At 44.6% G+C, this 19,805-nt stretch overlaps 1 protein-coding gene across 13 annotated transcripts in view; it reads right to left on the reverse strand.

Moving 5' to 3' along the window:
• PAX2 (paired box 2) overlaps positions 1 to 19,560 on the reverse strand; it is a 123,399-nt gene extending 103,839 nt beyond the window's left edge. For 10 of the 13 annotated variants that reach the window (XM_069240356.1, XM_069240357.1, XM_069240350.1 and 7 more), the window contains exons 1-3: positions 18,665 to 18,818; positions 13,401 to 13,569; positions 10,765 to 10,962 (exon numbers count right to left, since the gene is read on the reverse strand). In XM_069240356.1, the coding sequence (XP_069096457.1) occupies positions 10,765 to 10,962; positions 13,401 to 13,569; positions 18,665 to 18,707 (410 nt within the window). In that variant the 5' untranslated portion in view covers positions 18,708 to 18,818. Of the gene's footprint in view, positions 1 to 10,764; positions 10,963 to 13,400; positions 13,570 to 18,664 lie in introns of all 13 variants that reach the window. The other 3 variants (XM_069240351.1, XM_069240348.1, XM_069240358.1) reach the window with 2 other exon arrangements.
• Between the last annotated feature and the right edge of the window lie 245 nt (positions 19,561 to 19,805).

Below are 19,805 nucleotides of genomic sequence, written 5' to 3' on the forward strand. Positions count from 1 at the left end.
AAGCTTGGAATGGTTCCTATAAGCAGGCTACTATGCAGGTCCAGGGAAGCTTGGAATGATTCCTATAACAAGGCTACTATTCAGGTCCAGGGAAGCTTGGAATGATTCCTGTAAGCAGGCTATTATGCAGGTCCAGGGAAGCTTGGTATGATTCCTATAACAAGGCTACTATGCAGGTCCAGGAAAGCTTGGAATGATTCCTGTAAGCAGGCTATTATGCAGGTCCAGGGAAGCTTGGAATGGTTCCTATAAGCAGGCTACTATGTAGGTCCAGGGAAGCTTGGAATGATTCCTATAAGCAGGCTACTATTCAGGTCCAGGGAAGCTTGGAATGATTCCTGTAAGCAGGCTATTATGCAGGTCCAGGGAAGCTTGGTATGATTCCTATAACAAGGCTACTATGCAGGTCCAGGAAAGCTTGGAATGATTCCTGTAAGCAGGCTATTATGCAGGTCCAGGGAAGCTTGGAATGATTCCTATAACAAGGCTACTATTCAGGTCCAGGAAAGCTTGGTATGATTCCTGTAAGCAGGGTATTATGCAGGTCCAGGGAAGCTTGGAATGATTCCTGTAAGCAGGCTACTATGCAGGTCCAGGGAAGCTTGGAAAGATTCCTGTAAACAGGCTACTATGCAGGCCCAGAGAAGCTTGGAATGCTTCCTATAACCAGGCTACTATTCAGGTCCAGGGAAGCTTGGAATGATTCCTGTAAACAGGCTACTATGCAGGTCCGGGGAAGCTTGGAATGGTTCCTATAAGCAGGCTACTGTGCAGGTCCAGGGATGCTTGGAATGATTCCTATAAGCAGGATACTATGCAGGTCCAGGGAAGCTTGGAAGGATTCCTATAACAAGGCTACTATGCAGGCCCAGAGAAGCTTGTAATGTTTCCTATAACCAGGCTACTATTCAGGTCCAGGAAAGCTTGGAATGATTCCTGTAAACAGGCTATTATGCAGGTCCAGGGAAGCTTGGTATGATTCCTATAAGCAGGCTACTATGCAGGTCGAGGGAAGCTTGGAATGATTCCTATAACCAGGCTACTATTCAGGTCCAGGGAAGCTTGGTATGATTCATATAAGCAGGTTATTATGCAGGTGCACGAAGGCTTGGTGTAAGGGCAAGGCATTAACTTTGCAATGTTGCCTTGCATTTTATAGTTGCAAAGTCAGATTCCAATGTATTGAGGAACTGTCTTGAAGAACCTGTTACCCCTTATGTGGGATTAAGTTACCAACTGATGATGGTACAAGGTATCAACCAACTTCTGCCTACCGGGGCACAGACATGTCCTCATGCAGTAATATCTGGCTGATGGAAGCCGCATTGTGATGCCATTGCACGCGGATCTCCCTTCGAACTAAAAGCATCCAGGTATCAAGGAAGGGTATTCCTGATGCAATGCAGGCCTGACTGACCCATAAACATACATGAGCGGGTTTGAAACAGCAGCCTGTTGTGCTGATCGAAGGAAAGTGTTGCACAACACACATTTCCAAGACAGTTCGATGCTGTATTATAAAATGGCTCAGAAAATGTGTTCCATGTCCAAATAGCACATAATATTGGAATTAAATTACACTTTGAATTCCAAAACATTATTTGATTCGATGACTGGGAATATTGAGCAGTGCTATTAAGAATCAATGTCATTTGTTTGTAAATTATACTTCTGAAATGGTTCCCCACAATAATATGTTTTCGACTCACTTTGGATGCATCATTTGACTTGAGGCCGGTGAGAAGGTACAAGTAAGATCCTTGCCGATAGAGGCCTTCGCCTATCAAATGACATGAACAGGTCAGATAGTACAAGTGTGGTTGCCACTTTAGATAAAATGTATTTCTTCAAGAGAGGAACAATCGTTTATATCACAATCTAATATACCATTGGACACCAAACTGCCACTTGTGACAGTGTGCACCCTTTCACAGATATGCTCTGTAACTGGAGATTTTGGCAATGCCATTGGGATCAATGAAGTAATCCAAGAGTCTGAGAAGGATGACTTAATAGCATGCAAGAAAAGTGGTCAATTTCCCTCGATCAAAGTGGCTGATGTCCCTTGATCAAAATGGTTAGTTTTCATTTGCCTCAACCAGGTATTCAAGAGAAAAAAATCTCAAAGATATTGTTGGTGGGAGTACAGTGTCTTTAACTGAGTCCAAAATCACATGCTCAAAATTGCTGTGTTGAACACTCACAAGTACTTTGTATTTTGAAGAACTACCAAGTTAATTGTAGAGGAACTGAATACAGGGAGATCATAATTTACTGACAGTCGAATATTGTGCTGCCAGTTCTGTCTCGGACTGAAAGCACATCTTGCTCTCTTTTCATCTCACTTGCAGTTCCGTTCTTCGGCTCACCTAATCATAACGAGGCAATACTGCTAGCAAGTTTCATTGGGATTTGGATGGACACTGACATAAGTTTTTTGTAAATAAAGGGATGGCAGACTGGAGGACAGGTAGGATCTGCAGAACTGAATGTGGGATGTGAAAGTAATGAATGAGTTGTGTGGTCATTAGCAACTGTCAATGCGTTTATTTCTCCGTTTGAATGCTTCATTGCCTTGATATTTCTGGATCAATGCATCACCACCTACCATCTAACACATGTATACCCAAAGTACGGCCCAGGGGCCGCATGCGGCCTCCCTGACCGTTACATGTGCCCCCCTGGGCGACAGAAGTACAGGGCTGCTGTTCACTGGATTCAGCTCTGAAAATAAAAGACCTTAAATAGAGAAGCAATTGTTTATTTTGTGGTTAACTGGTGGAAAGGAAGTAACTAAAGAGTCCCAAGCTTCACTTAGGAAAGAGGTTCATTTTTAAATACATCCTGCAGCAAAAGTGTAAAAATATAACAGTTGCTTCAAAATTCAAAAAGTGTATTAAGTTAACATGGTGAACCTTTCAACCTAAGTAGAAGTTATTATATCACTGCAATAAGAAGTATTAATTTAAAAGTGATAATTTTCAAACATGAATTTAGAAACATTAATTCTTACCCCTACCCTGACAAATATGCCAATAGTGAATTAAAGAGGCAATTCAGATGTTCTGTCCACTTTTTGAGTGACCTGGGTTCCTACCATACATGAACAATATTGTAGTTTATTCATTCAAACACAGGAGCATATTTTTACAGTGTGGATGCTGAAACTTTGCTGTCCTCATATGTGATAGTGACAAAAAGGAGGGAAAGTGAAAATAAGCAATTGTCTAGGATCACACAATTTGGAAAAGTGGGGAAGCTGAGATTAATCTCAGGTTTCCTAGTTTCATATTGCTCAATTCAGTCACTAGGCGAATATCCTTCACTTCGCCTACCCATACCTAACAGCCAATCCCCCTAATCCCCTTGCTGCCTTGATGCCGCCATTCCTCTGGCATCGATGCGGCCCTCCGGCACATCACAGGCTAAACTTTTTGGCCCCTGTGAAAATGTTTGTGAGTGTCCATGATCTAACAGGTCTCATGGCGGTGTGAATGCTGTTAGTGCAGACTCAAACCAGAAGACGTCCCAGATGGTCCGAACCCAGCACTGTGGTGGAAATTACAGCCAAAGAGGCAAAAGTGAACTGAAGACGTAAATGAAACAGCAGAGTGAGTGTGGACCCTCTTGAATCATCAAGAGTCCACCCTCACATTGGACTCTACTGACACACCCCGCTCTACCCTTGGTAACACAGTGGAAAATGTATATCTTGCTAATTCAAGACAGGCAGTGTGTTGATCATCCTGTCTTTCTCTCTTGAATTATGTCACTTAAAAAAAAATCCAAGAAATGTTCACTAGCAAAAAGCGTGGGTGGGTGGTGTTTGAATAAATTTTGTTCGCTTCTAAGTGAAATGAAGGCTCATTGTTACAGAGAAGCAGATCTATTCAAGCTTCACTCGTGACAACATGGGTCACAAAGCCACCTATATTCTGAGCCGGTAGATTCTAGACTGACAGTATCGTTATACCCTTCTGATGCTACATACCAGTGCTTGTAAGGACCCTCTGTTCCTTACCTTTCAATATCCGTACTTGCTATAGTCTGTACCCCATTAACCACCTCCTATTGGATAAATATCTCTTCCATTAGCAGGTTCCGCCTTAGGCCGCAGCATGTTTATGCTGGACAAGGAGGTGCTTCCCTCCCTTCAGAACCAGGGAATGTGTGCTTTTGCGGAGGTTGTGCAGATCACGTTCTCCACACTTCCGGCTCGCACAGCTCTTGCAACACCAACTTTACCTCTAGGTTGGGAGAAAATTATCTAGCACTAACTGTATTGGTAAAAGCTCATCTTGCTAAGTAGACAACAAACGACCTCTTCTCTTAATTTTAATAAATGTACATAAACTTCTATTATTATCATGGACCTTATGCACACAAGGTTGCAAGAAGAAGAGGAGGGGTGTCAACATTTCTTAAAGACATTTTTGTTCAGTTTCCTGGTCCTGTGAATTCTTCACTTGCATAAATCTGTCCAATGCAGAGGAATTTCCTGGCGTTTGTGATAGTTTTTTTTACTGCAGAGAATACCTGCATTGAGAGTTGAACTGTGATCCACCCTCCCCACCCTTTGTCATAATCTCTCAACAGCTGGTAAGCGGTAGCGACATCTGCGCAATATTAATATAGGTTTAATTTTAACATTCCTAATGTCCAATGAGGAAGCCGCAACCGCTTCTCTTTCAACTGGGAGCAAAATTAAACTAACCAATAAGCACATTGACGCCGTAACGTAAAACTATCTCATGACCTCTTTACACATTTGTCACATTTCACAGGATCCAGGCCTACATCGAAGACGTGCCGCCTCATCTGTGCTGGTAAAACTTGACGACTACATCAGTGGCATCAAACACAACATCACATTTACTATTACAATGCTGAGGATTCTGCATATTTACATCAGAAGGGAACCAGGCTGTGAAGACTCAATGATCATTTCAATAAAAAGTGAGGACAACCACCTATATTTATTGGCACCCTAAAATAAGTAAACCAGTGAAAATGCACTGTGTAAATCTCTTCCCGCCACAGAAATAAGAAATAATAGAAATCGAAATTAACAAAAAATCTTTTTAAATTGTTCGGTTCTCCGGTTTTGTAAACCACGCTCTCACTGAAATCTTATTTCTTATCTACCTCAATTTGAGCAAAACATATATCGTTCTCTAAATGCTGTACTAGAATATCACAAAAAACACTAATAGGGGTAGCCAGGGATTATGAATTTAGGTGATGTAGCAGACTCAGTTTTAGAGCTGTTAATCTGTCACCAGTTGTTCTTGTAGGACGTAACAATGTCAGATTTTTTCAAGGCTCAAAGCCTACACCTAATTTCAATGATACTTGTGCGCTACAGACTGTACTATACACTGGTTTTGACTGCCAATCCAGGGTTCCAAATCCAAAGTGTTAGATATAGTACGGTTGTCCACTAATGCCATCAGTCTACACCAAATGAAGCTGAGGTTCCACTGTCCACATTGATGACATGACGTAGGGCTTACATTGCTAAAAGAAACCTATTGACATTGAAGCTGCGTAATTCATGGATACCTATAGAAAGTGTCCAGGGAACATGATTCTGTGGAAGGGAAGGCGGCCATGCTGCAAAAGTTCTGAATTACTGTGGGTGGACATTTGATGAACTAGGAATTTGAAAGATTGATCTTTTAGAATCAGGTAGTATGCGCTCCACAAGCGCTACATAGAATAGCATAGAATAACAAATAAATGTTGGCATTATCCTGAAATTGAAAAGTCAACCGGATTTTTCAAAGTCTAAATGTCCAATTGTATTACACACATGCTGGGGTAACTTTCTCATGTTGGTCTCTCTAGTTCAAAGTGACTCTGGCTTTTAACAATAGACAACATTTCTGATTGAAAAGGGAATTCTCTATATACATAATTAATGTAATTAGATCACCTCGTAGATTATTACTTATGTTTAATTTTGTGGATGGTTTCACTGATGCCATACACTTCCCAAGTCTATATACTCTTCTGCCATACACTTCCCAAGTCTATATACTCTTCATGAAAATAAACAATCAATGTTTTCTTTAATTACACATTAGGGACATATGCGATCAGAGAAATGTTCAAATATTATTTTTAATTTAATTGAATACATACAAAGCATTTGTTGGTTTTGCCTTATTTTTCACCCAATTGTTTCAACGTAAATTTATTTTCAAAAAGGTAAAACTGAAAATCCCACTGGTAACACCCTTTTGATAAGCAGCCTGTACTTTAAGAATTTATAAGTTACAATTTCCTTTGTGTGATCTGTATTGTACCTAAATGTTAAACAGTTTGTGTGGTTAATATATTGTTTGAAGGAATCGGTATATTTCTATTTGTAATAGAATGTGACTGTCTTCAGTGCCCTGAAGCTATGAGTTGTAAGTGCTGCGCTGTCAATAACTCACACCAAATGCATCTTCAAAGAAATGTTTACTAATAATATTTGATAAGAAAATGCTTTTAACCAAGCCAGTTAGCCAAAATACAAGTTACGGTAGCACAAGCAACAGGCAACGTAAAACGTGATATTTCTCCAAAATAACAGTAAAAGAAGGAGGACAAGAAATCACATAAAGATTAAAAAAAACATTTCAGAAGCATTCTGCAATGACTTACATCTCTCCCCTTAAAATAAATTGTAATTTCTTGCACAACCATACCTCAATGCTCATACAGTGGCCTTTATTATCATTGTTTATAAGCAAGAACTTGTACACCCAACTCATGGCTCCTTCTCTGGTGGATCATGAGCCCTCCGTTTACTTATCTACTCACAACTTATATGTTCTCTGTCCAATATAAAAATACAGATCCCTAGATAGATAGATAGATAGATAGATAGATAGATAGATAGATAGATAGATAGATAGATAGATAGATAGATAGATAGATAGATAGATAGATAGATAGACAGATAGATACCAGAAAATGCAAGCTTCTTTTGAAATCATAATCAACTATTACCTTTCAACATTGTAAAAAAAACCCACCTATGACGAAAAGTTTCAATAACAACAAAACCAAACATTTTACTGAATGCTAAGGGTTAATCAAAGTCAAATAATGCCCCAATTGAATATCAATGAATTTCTACAGTCAGTTCCCCTTACGGCTCCCTGTGAAGAGTTTGGCTGGATCTCACCAGATGATAACTGATATAAATTACTGCAGGTTTACTTTAAAAAAGATGTGTCTTGCCTTATAGCTAAATTCCATCAATTATGTTGCCATTTATTCTACAATTGTGGCAGCAGCTTTCTTAGTAGTTTGGATGCGCGATGAAGTGCTTCAAAGTGAATCTCTCTACATTTTAGGCGCAACAGGAACAAATTGCTCACAAATGATGAAACTCTAGTAGTTTGAGTTTGTGTGCTGATAATTATTTGAGCTTTAGATAAGTACTCCTCGATTTGGTGCCTACTGCAGAGTTAGTATATGTAATATATAAGATTCTGTCGTTCCTTTATAAATGTCAGTCTCCGAGTTTTTTACAATCAGCGACTTGTGATGCACCCAGTCGCTGATTATTAAGAAAGGACGTCAGAGCGTAGCTACTATAAGTTATTACAGTCAAGTTCTGACATCACAACGCCTACGGCCAGCACCAGCACCCGGGGTGAAAGGGAGTTAGGTCATGGAGCACAATTGAAGCAGCTGTACAAAAGCAATGAAAGCACAATGTTGTTTTTCTTTCTTTTGCTCTATTTTAATAGCTTACAATGACAAAAAGGGACAATATGCTTTGGTTTTGCACTCATCAGATAAAGAAAAGCTAGAATCGTTCTGCATGTTTAAATACATTCCGAGCTACTGCCGCTTTTTTTTATTTAAAAAAATCTTTGTATTGAACTGTTTCTAATATCTGTTTGCCACAAATATCTAACACTTTTTTATGTTTTTAATTTTGCACTATGTTTAATTTGTATTCTTCATGTGTGCAAACATGCTCACTCTTTCATATGAAAGAGCTATGCACCAAGGTGTTAAGTGGTTTGTGGGAAAGGTGATGATGTGACCATGTATTATATAGGGTAAAGTACCCCTGGCATACATAATAAGAATATTGCAAGTCACTGGCTTAGTTTTTCTATATGGGTATGGACCTCCTGTGCGACTTGCAATATCCCTATAATGATTGGTACGGCAGCGAGTACTTTATTATATATGTACCCCGTTCATAATTGCAGGTCTTGGTGTGACTTGTGTGTGTCACAAACTTCATTATGTGTATATTTATATATATGTATACATACATAAAAAGCAGTTTGTGGCACACAAGCCGTAAACGGTTAACATGGTGCAATGGAAGATTATATCAGTCCTTTGAGGTGCCCCATTAATCATCTGCCCCTCAGACTCCTCACTCTCAGAGATGGCTGCCTCTGCATGGCTTTCTCCTACCTTAAGAGGACATCCCACCATCCTGGATGGTGGTCGTTTTTCCCCAGAGGGTCACCTCCCACAGGAGACGCCGTCTTCTCTTCTCAGTACTGTTTCATCAGCGGGCTCATCTCTTCAGAGGTGTCCCACCATGTCCGGGGGATGACCTGCTACCTCAAGGAGCCACATCTTTTCATGGGATTCGGTCTCCCTAGTGGGACTGTCCCCTCTGGGTGGGAGGGGACTTGCCACCACGAGGGGATACATATTTTCTCAGTGTCTACTCGACTCAGAATGTTCTGCTGCCTGCGGGGAGGGGGGTAGAGTCCCCTAGGGCCGCCCTGTCTCTTCTGGGGCTGTCTCAGTACCTCAAGAGAAGGGCTCTGGTGCTCCTGCCCCATCCACAGGACCTTGTCTCCTCAGAGTGGCATACCACCCCCCCCCCCCACACGCCCCGACCCTCCCTACCCAACCCCTCTTGGGAGAAGGGTGTCGTCTCCCCAGGGGTCTCTTCCCCTTCAGACGGTCACTACCTCAATGCATGTTTTCTTGATCAAGGGGGGCATGAGTCACTTCCCAAGGTGCTGTGTTAGCTCTTGGAGGCAAAGGCCCTTATCTCTCACTGGCTGCGACGCCTGTCTCCTCAATTGTACTATATCTTAATAGGGGGAGCCGTGTTTTCTGGTGGAGCCTCTCTGTGAAGTATTGTTTCAGATGTGAGGGGTCGGGCCCCCAGAGGCTATTATGACCTGTTTAGAAATCGTCCTCGAGCGGTCGAGTGACCTTACCACTCACGCGCTGCGAAACACAGGCCCATCTCTTCAAGGCGCTCTTCCCTGCTGCCCCTTCCACCTCTAAAGCGCCTAGACGCCCGCTTCCTGAGTATACGACCGCCTCGCCGAGTCACCTGCGCTGGCTCTGGGGCAGGTGTATAATTAGCCCATCAGTGTTATGTTGCCCTACTCATAACTTAATAAGCTGTTTCACGGCGATGACACACACCGGGGTGATTTCCTGCGGTGGCTGCAGTATTTCACAGCACGCCACGTCTGGGGGACGCACGGCAGCCAAGGTACATTTGGGCAGATAATTGCACCTGCTGCTTCCAGCATGACTTGGGAACAGGCCATGGCCGCTCAAACATGGAGAGCGCGCGCCTGTACAGCCAGCGCCGCACGTCTTCGTGGCACAACCGCTACCTGTGAAGAAGGGGCTTCTTTTAGAGAGACTCATTAAGAGATGTACTATAGCATGCTATGAACGAGGATAGATATTTTGTTCACATATTGTGTGTTTCACATAGATGCCGTGCGTCTGGGCGCTGGACCAAACTCAAAGCTGCTGCATCTCACTTTCCTCTACAAGCTGTAAATATTTAACCAGTAAACTGTACTGGTTTACAAAAAAAGAAAATTACTGATGACTAACCGGCAGGAACTGAAACTTCTTTGTGGAGGAAAACAATTTAAGAGCAGTTTGTTCCAAATGCCTCCGTTTTGGGACATGCTGTTTGTTATTCTGCTGCCGGGAATACCGCAGAACAGTAATATGCTTGTAATATGCATGGAACAAAGGAAAGGTGAAAGTTGAATTTTTGCATCTTAAAAATCAAGGGTAATTTTTAAGTCTTTGTACATTTTATGTAGCCAGATGTGTGTTTGCTAACGTCCACTTAAAAAAAATAAAAACGACTTGCCTGTGAATATAGAAAGTATTCATTTTAAAATAAACTGATTTTGGAAAATCTGATTCCTCATCCCCAAATAAACCATAAAGTACAAAAGTGACACTTTTTGACCTCACCTGCCTTTGGATCCACGCGAGCATGTACGTAAAAGGCACCGTTGGAAGACACTGAACAACAAACATCACGTGCCAGAGGGCGCTGCGCACGGCGTGATCAATGCACGAGGCACTAACCAGAGTAATGCGCAATAACTCAGCTATTAAACATCTTATTTCTATGCAAATGTTCATGCAAGAAATCTTTACCAATGGTCCACGTTCCCATACAAATCACAAGGCACAAAAGACACATTTTAAATCAACCAGCTTTTCTCTCTGTAAATCTATATATCCTATACTTAGAAAGAACTGCGTCACATATATCCAAAATATGTCATGCGTACAAATGGACAGATAAAGATATATATCTCAGCTGTGAGTCATAATTAAACGTATTTCACAGCCCCACCACATACACATAGATATATCTCCAGGTGGGCCGATAAAATCAACATTATGCCTCGCGGAACAACGGGGCTAAATCTCGACGAACGCCAGGACCGGGCACCACACGAGATGCCAGCGGCGGGCGCACTGGCAGAGGTGGCCCGGGCACGGTGTTACCTGTTTATGGAGGACACGCTGGGCACCGTGTCGTTGTCGCAGATGCCTTCTGCTAGCAGCCGGTCCCGGATCTCCCAGGCGAACATGGTCGGGTTCTGCCTCTTGTACTCGGCGATTTTGTCCACCACTTTGGGGGTGGCCACTTTGGGCTTGGAACCCCCAATCACCCCGGGCTTGATGCTGCCCGTCTCGTAGTACCTGCCGGACCAAATCGGAGAAATTAATGAATGAAATATAGATGAAGAGTCGACGCATGGATTCATGATCTATGGAACCACTGAAATTTGGAAAGCTTATGTTTTGCGTCACTTGGTTGTTAGAATTTGAATTAGGCGCACTGTTAAACTGCAGTAAAATATCCTAACCTTTGTTAGTAACACTTTCATAGCTCCACGTCCAGAGCCAAGCCCCTCGAGGCACCAAAACATACTATTCACAGATTAACGGAAGTCAACAGTTTATATTTGGGGGTCACTGCACCCCTAGAATATCGAATTCAGAAAAAGGTATAATCATCGTGATTAAGATGTATTTATTTTGTGTAGTGCTTCTCTTGCTATCTAAAAGGCATTAGTGCGCTTTACATTTAACAACCACAGAAAATGAGTTTTCTTGTATTAAAAACATTTAACTTGCATAAGAATGAGGAAAGAGACTAGGAGAGAGACAATTGTTTGTGGGGATCACTTGAAGGTCGGGGGTGCTGCTTTTTCTGTGGAAAAGGCGGCAAAGGTTACAGCTGGATGGAAGGGTAAGGAGACGGGTGTTGTATAAAGCATTATAGCATGTATACTAATTTGTGTGACCTTGCCATTGGGGTAAGACTTACGCATTGCACGGTATGCTTTTTTCAGCTCATACGACAAAAGAGTCTTGAATTAGTAGATGGAAAATATTATTATATATACAAATGAAACGTGCACTGTGATATGGCTCATTTCAATAATATACTTGTGTTCCAGTTGTGAAATGGATCTATAATTGATCATCTATTCAGTACACCAACACGGTGTCTTTATCAAACCGCTCCCTCTATTATATTAGAATGCAATTTATAACATTTTTTTATAAATAAGCCCTTTGCTAACTGCTAACAACCTCTAGTTTCTTTTTGTTTTAGGTAGTAATCATATGTATTCAAGCACCTATCATAAAACATTTCTAGGCACAAAAGGGTCTCAGAATAATGCGTTTCACTACATTTAGGGTTGTACTTTAGATTGATGGGCCTTTTAATATTCCAAAAACTAGATAACAAACGAGTCCCTTGATTATCATGTGTATTTCCAAAAATAAATGCATATTATTTCTGGCAAATTCGGGTTCCACCAAATTCAAAGGACTCTGTGCAACGCCCCATGAGTGTGAGAGATTTTAGGAGAAACTAGGAAAATAGGACTAGACGCACAGTAATCTGCATGGTAGTACATGTTCCGGCATAATTTAGCTCACAAGAGCCAGCTCCTTTTATTTTTTTATTTTTTCTCCAGCCACATGAATTTATATATCCTTTTTTGGGAGGTACAGCTTCCTCATTTAGTGGGGTTTCGTTACAACTGCTGGAAAATCAATTTAATGGTGCTGGGGAAAAAATGTGATTAATCGTGCTGGAGCAGTGTGTTAATTCTGTAACCTTCTTTTGTTTGTAGGATCCAAGGTAAGATTCCACCCTCGTTGAGAAGCATGCCTGGCCCTCCCCTTGACCTGTTTATTGTGCAGCGGCGCATTGAGGCCGCGCAGGCGCTATACATATTAACACGCAGTGAAGCTTCTCCAGTGCGCATAGGGGTTAAACTAGGACCCTAGACACACAGCCTCTTTTCCGTCCTACAGTGGAGCCCAAGCGCCTATCATACAGTGATTCGAAGCACAAAAGCGTCTCACAACAAGTCTTTTTACCGCTTTTAGTGTGACAGTTTGGTATCGCCAGTTCGTTTTTAATATTTCTAGAACAGGAAAATGTATGCGGCCCTTACTCTGTTAGTTTTTATCCGGCTTGGTGGAGGGTGGGGTGGGTGGGGTGGGGGGGAGGGGAGTTTTGGGGGTGAAAATCTGATTTCGGGTAATAAATGAAAATACTTTCAACTGCCCCCACCGCCATTAATTATAATAATAAATGGTTATTTAGCAGTCTTTGGAAATTCCAGGATGCCGAATTGCACGTTATAGAGTGTGTACTTTTAGGGGGTGGAATGTTTGGTTTCTCGAAATTGATTAATATATTCTTCGTTTTCCTAATCACCAATTGTCTTGCAATAACTTAGCAGTTCAAATCTCGGGTATACGCTACATTACGATCTGTACAAAAATGTAAGACACCTAAAGTACCTTTACTCCTGCCAAAATATCAAATATAAAAATGCGCTGTAAATATTTCCGGTTTGATCCGTTTCTTAGCAGTAAAGAACATTTTGTAAACCGAAAGCATCTCCAAATGTGCCCACCATAGCAATACACATTGATTTTTAAATGTTACCGTGGTATTTTCCAAACACAGCCTTTTACCCCTTTTGGAGCATTGGCAGGGCTGACCGGTAAAAGGCTAGCGCCTGGGAATGCCAATATATTATAATATGGAATTGAAGCATCTGGGTCCCTCCCATCCCTCCCGCCGCCCCGCCCCTGGCGGTCCTTACCTGCCCAGAATCTTGCTGACACAACCATGGCTGACCCTCAGCTGCCGGGAGATGTCACAGGGCCGCACCCCCTGGTGCGCCAGCTCCACTATCCTCTGCCGCACCACGTCCGGGAGGGGCCGCCCGTTCACGAACACCCCTCCGAGCTGGTTCACTCCCCCGTGCCCTGCTGGGGAGAGGGAAGGGGAGGGAGCGGCCGAGACACCAAGGGAAAGGGGTGTTTAGTCGGCGGCGAAGGGCGCGAGGCGCTTTCAGCAAATTTGTGGAGGTCGCAGAGCGAGGGACGCGCGTGGAGAGGAACAGTGGAAAAAGCAAAGAGAAAGGAGGGAATGACGGGGTGTGATAAAGAAAAAGAAAAAAAATACAAAGAGAGAAGAAGACAGGAAAAAGTGATAGCAATAAAAGTATAAAATGAAAAAGACTGTGAGCTGAGAGAAAACAGAGGGCATTGCACCCTGAGAGAAACGGGCTTCGACAGTGTCCCCGAGTGTTTGCAGCTATGCAAAGTGATGAGAAACGTAACACTGAGACTACTGCTCACACTTCTAACACAAGAACGGGCTCATTTACTTTACTGGATACAACTGCACGACTTCGCTGATTTTTGGGTTTCATGAAGAGGATTTATCTTTTATTTTTCACTTTGGTTGGGTTTCTTTTCTCTCCAATCTTTTGTGCGCAGATTTTCACTGTCAGGCCAGTTAGTGGGACCCCCCTGTGAAATGTGCATATCCACACAATATAGGATTAGCGATCCCTCCCAACACCGCAGTATGTCATGTGTGTGTCTGTGTGTGTTCAGGTAGTGAGCGGATGGGGTCTCTGTTTACATTTTCACCATATGATGTATATGCGCACACTGACGTGAGCACACGCATTCACACACATCTCTGCAGAAAAATATCCATATAGAAAAGTCTGACATCGCTGTTTCGTTATTTCAGTCTACATAAGTGAGCTCTTTACATATGTCCCATCTCTCCCGTTACATATAAAAAAAATATAGAGAAACATGTAACTGGGTAGAGAAATATAGATCAAACATATATATAGTGCGTGTGTGTGTGTGTAACAGTATAGCACATACCTTACACTGAACGGTGGTTGGTGCTTCCATCATCTTTAGAAGATACTATTACCATTACATATAAATGAATGTCCTCAGGTCAGGCGAGTCATGTTGTCAAGTTAAATTAAAACATGCAGGAAAAACGGGGCGCAAACAAACACCGGGCAGCTCCTTCTGAGTCTCATAGCAGGGGAGGAGGCGGCCAGCGGGGTGGGGGAAAGGGTTGAAGATACCCTGAAAAGGTGGCGATAGTGTGGGGCTGCCCTGTCTAATCACACATCCGCAGTAGTTCATTCCTGTCCATGCGTGGAGTGAACCAAGGTTACCAGAAGTGTGTGGTAGCATCCATCCATCCATCCATCCATCCATCCATCCATCCATCCATCCATCCATCCATCTATCTATCTATCTATCTATCTATCTATCTATCTATCTATCTATCTATCTATCTATCTATCTATCTATCTATCTATCTATCTATCTATCTATCTATCTATCTACCAGTCACTGCAGGCCCCTCCGCAGCTCTGCCGAGATAGAGATTTTGCCTTGTGTGGTGAGAAACGACCTGCTCGCACTTGTGTGTTTTCCCCTCTCCCCTGACACTGACTTATTGGCTCTGGACTCAAGGAAACTCGCATTGCCCTCGCATCGATCCGAAATCTTTCCTCGCAGATGGAACCCCCTCCCCGCCGGAGCCTAAACCACCGAAGCCACGTGCATCCTCGGGCCTCCCGAGGGCTTCCTGTGCGTGGCGCTCCTCCACACCTGTCATCGTGTGCGTGTGTAGGGGGTGGGTGGCAGTGTTGTACACAGGAGGTTGCTGTTTGGGCAGTGCCCTTTAGGCTACAGTTGCACGATGCACGTGGAGGCAGGAAGTTTGTGGAACCCCCACCCCACACACACCTCACACGTCCCTGCTGCACGCCTGGGTCCAGGTCTCCCCGCTCCCTCGTCACGGTGGATGCGAAACGGGGCAACGATCAGCTCGTTTGTCGGGTGATTTTGTTGTTGTAAATTCACAGTTTGCAGGTTTTTACCGATACTATGTCACAAAGTGGGTTCATTAATCAGAAGTGGGGTGGAGACGCTGCACCTCCCTCCCCGCCCCCAAAGGAGCTAACGGTGTGCAGTTTGTGGCATCGCCTTCAGTCTGTTCTTGTTCAAAAAGCCACCCCCCCCCCCAGAAGACAGTGTGAAAGTTCCTGGGGAGGGGGGGCGGGGGACTGTGCGGGAAGTGGGGCTACCCCTTCCCGCAGCTCGCAGTGTAGGTGATATTCAGACACACCGCCGTGTAGGTTGTTGGGGGGGGGGGGGTTGTTTTTGCCTCGGCGTGTATACAAGCAGCCCCTGCACGTCTCATATAAAGTTACCAGCCAGCAATTTTCCCAGCGCTCGAGTGCTAAATAATGCAGGGGCGCCTTTGATAACTCGAATTACATATTATTAAAAGGCAACAGATGGAGCAAAGATTAAAAAATTAATAATTAAAAGTGTGGGTCCCGGTGGCTTCTCTTTCATGTTCTTCCCCATGCATTGCGCCCCTATCTGTCCTTGTGACTTTCATCGCTCTCTGTGCCTACCTGGTGTGTGTGTGTGTGTGTGTGTGCCTGTCGCGCGTCTGTGTGTGTGTGTGTGCTGTGCGTTCCTGGTGTGCTGCCAGTCCCTGGTGTGCGTCTGTGCGTGTGCTGTGCGTCTATGAATGTGTGTGTGCATTGTGCGTGTCTGGCGCGCGTCTCTGTGTATGTGTGCTGTGCGTGCCTGGTGCGCGTCTGTGTGTGTGTGCGGTGTATGTGTGCGTGATGTGCGTGCCTGGTGCGCGCCGTGCTGTGCGTGAGGGGCGCCTCTTGTCTGGAATGCGGGCCCCTCTCCTCGGGCTTCAGGCGGCCGTAGAGTCGCTGCCAAAGTCAAGGCGCGTTCCCCACGCGAGGAGCTTTTCAGCAAACAGCTTCACTCATTCCCAAAAATGTGCGGGATATTCTTACTGGGGAGGGTGGGAGTGGGGGAGGTTTGGGGTGGGTGTAGTGGAAATATGTTCACGCTAACGTCCCACAATTGTGGCAGTTAGAAATAATATGTCACCTATGGGTTGATATTTTATCACCCGTTTTAACTCTGTCCAGGCTCAAAATCTTCTCCTCTCTTTTCTTGGAGCACTGAGATAGATGCTGTCGGCGCCGCGGATATCGCATCATTGGGTACGAGCAAAGCTTTAATTAATGTGTGGTCTGGGTGTTCACGTATCTGCGCGTTTCTCTCACTTTAGAAAAGGGTCTATGTTTTTATGTACATACAAGGAAACATTTTCTGTTGCTACAAGATGTGCTTTTATAAGGTCGGGCTCAGTTTCAGCAGGTGCGCGTGCACCGCTCACCTCATCACCAGCGAAGTTTACGCAGAGCAATAAATTAGTAATCCACCAGTGTGAATGGCTTGATGTTTACGCCTTTTCACTGCTCTTTTATTCACAGGATGAATAATACCAATAATATCTGACGCCCCTTTGGGGAGACTTGTATTTTACTCTAAAACAATGACACAATGAAGTCTAATAGAGCTCATATGTAACATTTATGATCAATGCTAGTGTGAAATTATATATATATATATATATATATATATATATATATATACACTCATATATATATAAATAAATGTATATATATAATTGTTTTCTCTTTTACTTCAGAGCTCAAAGTGTTTCTGACTTTATTTATTTGTTATTAATTTCGATCCAACTGGACCTGTAAGAGCGGTTTTATATATCTATATAAATCTATAAACCTCTCTGTATAAACGCGGGCGTATATTTGTGTATACGTGCGTATATAAATCTATGTCGGCGTGTAAGGCCCTGGGATGGTGCTCAGTTGGAAGGCGGGTTGGTGACGGGGTGTTCCGCAGAGGTGCAGTTGCTTTCTATCCCGTTTGGTTTGCAGGAGGTCGCTTAGCGGTATGAACCCCTCTCTGTAAACCAGGGGGTGGTGCGCGGACGAGAGGGGCACAAAGGAGTGCGCCAAGCACCTCTCTGGCCAGACATTTATGGCACAGCTCTCTGCGATGTCACAGAATGGGGTCACCTGGGGACCACATTAGTGCCAAGAAGGGGGCTAGTCCCGTAGGAACGCCAGGAAAGTATGGAAGAAGAAGAATCGCCGAAATAGTGAGAAAATATGGATTGAAAACGGAAAGCAGAAGTGTTTAAAATGAGGGGAATAGGTGCAGAGAACGGTGAAGGTAAATCACCGAAGAGAAGAAGGTAAAATGCGGGGATGGAAAACCACTGGCTAAGCAAGTTTAATGGTGAAGATACGGTGAGAAGAGAATGAAGAAAAATAACAATGCAGGACGGTCAAGTAATGGAAGGGGAAATCATAAAAGGAAAGATGAAAGGAAATATTAAGAAAATAATTTAAAAAAAGGGGGAGTGAGTCAAGTGGTAATGAAAGGTTAACTGAGTGGAGAGGATACAGACAAGGAGACGACACAATACAACGGAGAGTAAATGGTGAAGAATAAACACGTGAGGCAGTCAGTAGAAGGTTAAACAATAAACACTAGGGAGTAAAATTGTGAGGAGGTCATTTTTTTAAAAAGATAGAATAAAGTGATGAGGAAATAATAAAATGCGAAGGAGAAAAGCAAGCGAGGGAAGAATAGAAGTCACAGAAAATAATAGTAAGGGGTAGGCAGGATTCAAGGGGAACAAATGTGGCAGTGGAAAAAGCAAGGAACCGAAAATGTGCGTGTAAACAAAAGCAAATTATGAAGGAATATTAACTGGTGATCATTAGGCGGGAAGATCGAATAAGGACAAAATAAGAGACGATGGAATCTGCGAATGAAAAATGAGGAAATACAGAGAAGACGAAAGAATGCACTCGGTTGAAAATAAAAATATGAGGGCACGGACAGGAGAAAGAGAAGTGAGGAAATACAAGTCAAGAGGGTGTAAAATGGAGAATATGACGAGAAACGAATACAAGTGTGAGGAGCTTGATGAAGAGCGCATTCTCATCTTGACATCGAAGAGACGGGAGAGGACAATAAAAACGCAAGAAAGTAGAAAGGATTGTGAGATTAAAAAGGCAAGGGGAAGGAAGAATGAGAACGTAGGACGGAGGTGGAAAGACGCAGAGTGCGAGGGGGAGGGCGCAGAGAGAGCGCATTGAAGCCGGGCTCCGGCGGTACTCACGGTGCATGGCCGAGAAGGGGTCCGCCTTGCAGTGCATGTCCATGGGGAAGCAGAGGAAGGGGACGTATTCGGCTGTAGTCGCCGTGTCGGCTCCGGGAGAGAACTTCAAGAGTCCGGAAAAGAGGGGCTCCCGCGGGCAGCTGCGCCTCCCTCTGCCCTGTCCCGGGAGCCGAAGGAGGAACTTTCCAAAAAGAGGGCTGCGCTGTGAAGGGAGCCGGCTGACTGCTCGTCCTGGGCGCGCTGGATTCCTGTGGGGAGAGTCGCAGGGTCCTGTGCGGAGGGCAAGGCTCCCGGCGACAGACTTGGGGTCCCGGAGTCAGGTCTCGAGTCCGGGGTCCTGGGAGATGCGCAGGGCGCCCTGTGAGGTGAGCCTGGGTCCTGGAGGAGAGTCCGGGTCCGGCGCCGAGAAGGGCAAGTCCTGGACGAGGGCTGTGGTCCTGTGTGGGAGCCAGGGGTCCTCGGATATGCGCCGGTCCTCTCTGTCCTCTCAGCAGGGCGGGGGGCTTCTTATGGCTGGGCAGCAGGTGGCCCCTCTGGTCATGGCTGCAGCCCTGAGGTGGTCACTAGTCAGACCTGGGGCCCTGGCATGGCTGGCACCAGTCTCAGGCTTCCTGGGCAAGAGCAGGTGCACCGCGGCCGCCGTCCACCTCCACCTCGGTGCCCCTGTCACCTCACAGCGCAGCAGCTGTTTCCGGGCGGGTATAGAGGGCCGAGGGTGGCGGCAGTGTGTGGTGGTGCTGGACTCCCTCCCAAGAGTGGGGAGAGTGAGGCGAGCAGGCGCAAGAACGCAGGCAGCAGCAGCCTGTGTCACTGGGAGGTGCTGCTGGTGGGATGTGTCTGCCAGGAGGCTTGGCAAGAGAGTGGAGCCTCCTCTGCCCGCGTGTGTCTCTCTAAAAGCTGCCGACCCCCCTCCACAAGCAGCCCCCCTCCCCTCCGCGGCCCGGGAGATGGATGACTTGTCAGACAAAGGCAATAGAAGCGAACACTCTGTGATTCGTCCAGGGAGGGGGCCTTGCAGGAGGTGCCTGCCTGCCCTGTCACTCCAGAGCGGGGCCGGAGGGGAGGGGGGGCTTGTTCAGGATTAAAACTACTGAGGAAAGGAAACTAGCAGATAAGATAAGCGCCGAGGATGCGAGCAGTT

Source organism: Pleurodeles waltl, chromosome 6, assembly GCF_031143425.1.
Source record: "Pleurodeles waltl isolate 20211129_DDA chromosome 6, aPleWal1.hap1.20221129, whole genome shotgun sequence".
Taxonomy (NCBI): domain Eukaryota; kingdom Metazoa; phylum Chordata; class Amphibia; order Caudata; family Salamandridae; genus Pleurodeles; species Pleurodeles waltl.